The following is a 4,442-nucleotide window of genomic DNA, read 5'->3' on the forward strand; positions in this document are numbered from 1 at the left end:
TATCCATGATTAATATTTCTATAGACCTTCAAGTTGAGATCCTTAAGGATTCACATCAGTTGGAACGTCAGGAAAATGTACCTGCATTCCTTGGAATCCTTGCCTTGCACAGAGCAGACGGTCAATACTGGGTGACTTAATTTGACCACCCTCCCCCTGAGGAGACTCACCATATCTACTGGGAATAATTCAACACTGTGGCCACAGCTTGGTGAGCACTCCTACTACAGAAACCTCAAAGAGGCAATGAAAAGCAGTTCTGGCAACAATGGAAAATAAGGCAAGCTCCTGCCAAGTAAGTACTTTGCAAACAACAGTAAAAACGAAACGTGTGAACTCGTGACCAGGGCCTACTGGTGCATTTCGGGAAGGTCTCACAGAACCCGAAATGGAGAATCAAGGCTGACACCCGTCTCAGGGGAGAAGAGCGTCCCTTTAAGAAGGGATTGTACCAGCTGGCCACACTACAGCTCCCAGAGATTTCCTGGCTTGCCTCCTCGCCCCACCCACCAGTCTCTGGCCTCAGCAACGCGTGACGTCAGAGAAAGCTGAAGCTGGCGATAGGCTGAACCACGCAGCTAGGTCAAGTCCAGTCAGAGGAAAGAAGTTTGTCTCCATGTGGAAACCATGTGTCTCTAGCTGGGAGGGGGAGGAGGAGGAGGCGGAGAAACTGAGATCAAGTGATTACAGGGGAACTGGCTGAAATGAAGGCGGGGAGGTTGTGCACCTGAGCCGGCCAGCAATGCCCTTTGCAGTAGTGACCTAAAAAGAAAACAAAAAACAAAAAACACTTGCCCAACAAACAAAGCTTGGGCCCCCTCCCATAATAAAATTAAACAACTAGGATCCCTGCTTCCTTCCGAAAACCAGGGACCTGAGAAATGCTGGAGTCCTATCGGAACGCCCAGATCCTCCTCCCTCCCCCAACAACTGAATGATGTAAGCGTTTCGGAAAGCGGGGCTCTGAAGCAAAACAAGCCCCGCGCGCGCGGAGCGACCCGCAGTGCCCGAGCCCGGCGCACGCACGACCCGCCCCCCAACTCGCGTTATTGCTGTGCACACGCGGACCGCCGTGACGCGCGGGCATTGTGTGCAGCGAGCAGAAAACAACGGCGAGCGCCGCCAGCGCGAAGAAGCGCCCCCAATAAAATGAGGCAGATGTAGGGCCCGCCGTTTTCCGTACCAGGAAAACCAGACCCGGCGGGGGGGGGAACCGAAAGTGGGGAGGACAAAACAGCCCCCGTGGGCCGCTTCTGTTTGCAAGGGGCATAATAGAGGGCCCGGCGATGGTCCCCGTAGTTTGCTGGAGGTCACCCTCGCCTGCGAGGGCTGTTGGGGAGGGGGCGAGGGCCTGGAGCTGGGTCCCGGCAGCCAAGCCGGGCAAGGCGCAGCGCCCCACGCTCTCGGGGAAATCTGGGGGCTGTTGGCATCACGTCATGCAGAGCCAAACAGCGGCGGCAAATAGAGGCAAGAGAGCTAAAAATACTCCCGCGGGGAGCCGGCCGGGGGGGGGGCAGTGGGGCCGAGGGGCTGATTACGCACACGAAGTTGACTTTGACTGGGGCGCTGAGGTTCCCGAACCCCTCTCGGGGGCTGCGAGGCTTGCAGCGCGAACGCTCGGGAGACAGACCGGGAGGAAGCCCCCTGGCTTCCTCCGCCACAGGAGCCCCGCTCTGCTGCCGCTGGCCCGCCCCGTGCGGGGTAGCCCGGCCCGGCGCGCCCGGCCCTCTGCTTACGTGACTGGTGGCCACGCCGGAGCCCCGGCACGGGGTAAACTAGGAGGTGGCGGCGGCCAGGGCAGCGGGGGACGGCGCGGGGGAGGCGGCAAGAGGGGGGAGGTCTCTGATTGTCTGCGGGTGCGAAGGGGGGGCGGGACGCGGTGGAAGCTCCAGCCGCCTCCTTAGTACACCATGCTGGGGGGGGGGCAGGTTTGCCACACACTGCCAAGGTGCCCTCTTTGGGTGCACCCCCCGGTAGAGTCGGCACCACGGGACAGACTCCGGAGAACCCCGGGCGGGGGTGAGGGGTAGCTAAAGAAATCGCGCCCCTCCCCCCTCCAACAAAAGCAAACACACCAAACAAAACCACGTCTTCACCCAGCTCCCCACCAGCTCTGGCTTTTCAGAAACTACCCTCCTGACAAATGCACCTCCCCCCCCCCATGAATAATCGCAAACTGATTCGGCTACAGAGCCAGCGATGCGCCTTTCTCGCAGCCCTGGCACTCCGAGAAAACAGGAGAGAAGAGAAAGAAAAGAACACACACAGCCGTCCTCCCAACACAAATCCTTGTTTTTGCCTTAAGCCTCTGCACAATTGCGCTGGCAACACACGGTTACTTTCACCCTGGAGGCCTGGGGTGTTGGTCAGCTAAGGTGTTTTTGTGTTTGAGGACTGTTGTGTTTTGGGGGGAGGAGGTTGCAAGATCTGACACGTTGCAGTCGGACCATTCCCCCCCCGCCCCGTCTCATTGATCTTCCTACTTGTTCGGACAGATTAAACAGCCTGGTTTTCTCCAGTAAATCGGTTTATCTGCCTCGACCCCTTCCCCCTTCTCGCAGCTCTTATTTGTGAGGACCGTGCTGGAGACGCCGCACACGCGTGCCCCCGTTAGGACGCTGAGTCGACTGCCTGGGAGGACTGGGGGACCCAGTAGGCAGGGGCAAAATGAAACAAACAAATACAAAAAGGAGGCCAGGCCGGGGTGGGGCTCCCAACACCCCACCACCACCACCACCAAACATCGCTCTCCACCTGAATCAGCGAGGCGGGGGGTGGGGGGGAACGGCAGAAATCCACAAGGCAGGCTTTTGCCTTCCTCGCCAGGCGCGCTCTCTCGTAAGTCGTCTCCCGGAAAATAAAGAAACCGCACACAACAGCCCACACCTTCTTCCCCAACTATTGTTTCCTGCGAGATCCCAAAGTTTCCTTTTAGCTGTGTCCCCCTCGCCAAGTTTCCCGGGCGCAGGACGGCGGGTCCGGGGCGAGCTGCTGGCGCTGCCTGGCCCGGCCGGCCTGTTTGGGGGAGGGGGGCGGCGGCACCCCAGGGCAACAGAGGTGCTGGGGGACTGTATCCGTGGACGCGATGGCCTGAGCCTTGCTGCGAGAGGGGAGGAAAAAGCACAGGAGACAGGAGGGAGAAGCAGAGCCAAGCCAGCCAGACCAAGCCCACGCCGCGGAGGGCTGTTTGGTTGTGGTTGTTGTTATTATTGTTGTCGTGTGTGTCTCTGTGTGTGTTTTTTCTCGAACCGCTGAGCTCTGCTACGATTTCCAACTTTCGGCTTCTAATCCCTACCCCACCCTGGAACGAGCGACAGAAAAACAACACTTGTCTGCCCGAGAAGGCTGGGGGGGGCGGGGGGAGAAGGAAGAAAGGCGACCTCGAAGAGATGAGCTCTGGGCTCAGTTGTCAGCAAACAACACTCCCCGCTTGTCCACCCGGCCGCCCTCCCAGCCACCGGGAGACCGACAGACGGACGCACCGACAGGCCCCCTCTCGCCCCCCCCCCACTCGTCTTTGTTACATCTTTAGCAGCTTTGTGCGTGCGTGTCCTTTCTCCGGTGTCATCGGCTTTACTGCCGAGGGCTGGATGTGTGTGTTTGGGGGGAGGGGGGTGCGGGCCGAGCAGGCGACAGGGGTCGCCCAAGTGGTTGAGGAAGAAAGAGCCGGGCGCCGAGGAGGAGCTGGGGCCCCTAAACTTACTTTTGTTTTCTTTCTCGATCTGCTCCAGGTAGCTGGCGGCCTCGAGCAGAATCTGCACGTTCTGCAGAAAAGTGTTGATGTGCTTCTCCATCGAGTTCTCGCTGGTGTTGAAAATGTCCGAGAAGGGGCACCTGAGCTTGGCCCCCGCGGGCTCCTCGGGCTGGGCCGGGGGCTGGGGCGCGGCCACCGCCGGGGGCGCGGCGGGGGCCAGCCCCGCGCCCTCACAGCGCGCCTCCTTGCGCGGCCGCCCGCGTTTGCCCATGGAGGAACCGGGGTCCGCCGAGCTCGTCCTCTTTCGGGGCTGCGCTGCCCGGCCGAGCTCCGGTCCCCAGAGGAGACCCGACCGGCTGGAGCGGAGGAGGCGCCGAGGCGAGGAGGCGACCTGACTTCCCGAGCCTCGCTGCGTGCAGTTGTGTGTGTGAGTGTGTGTGAGTGTGTGTCGGTCTCGCAGTGGGTCTGTGTGTTTGGGAGATTGAATGAACCTACAGGACAGACGGAGGCGCTCTGGCGCCTGGGTCCTAGTGCGAGCCTGTCGCCATCGGACCGGTCAAAATAAAAGGTGGAGACAAGAGAGGCAGGGACCGCCCTCTGCCCGTCCCCGCACCCTTCCCCGCCTCTCCCCAAATCTTACCTCAGAGTAGAGCGCTGTATTTCAACCCGAATGGAAAGAATACTCTATGCCTCTGAGTGGACCTGCATAAAAACAAACTAGTAAGCTATTTTTTTTCCTTCACATAAA

The 4,442-nt window shown here is 59.9% G+C and overlaps 1 protein-coding gene across 1 annotated transcript in view; it reads right to left on the bottom strand.

Moving 5' to 3' along the window:
* MXI1 (MAX interactor 1, dimerization protein) overlaps positions 1-4,002 on the bottom strand; it is an 86,246-nt gene extending 82,244 nt beyond the window's left edge. The window contains exon 1 of the mRNA XM_040624041.1: positions 3,704-4,002. Within this exon, the coding sequence (XP_040479975.1) occupies positions 3,704-3,965 (262 nt within the window). The 5' untranslated portion in view covers positions 3,966-4,002. The remainder of the gene's footprint in view (positions 1-3,703) is intronic.
* Between the last annotated feature and the right edge of the window lie 440 nt (positions 4,003-4,442).

The sequence above is a fragment of the Ursus maritimus genome, unplaced genomic scaffold (assembly GCF_017311325.1).
Source record: "Ursus maritimus isolate PB19 unplaced genomic scaffold, ASM1731132v1 scaffold_7, whole genome shotgun sequence".
Lineage (NCBI taxonomy): Eukaryota > Metazoa > Chordata > Mammalia > Carnivora > Ursidae > Ursus > Ursus maritimus.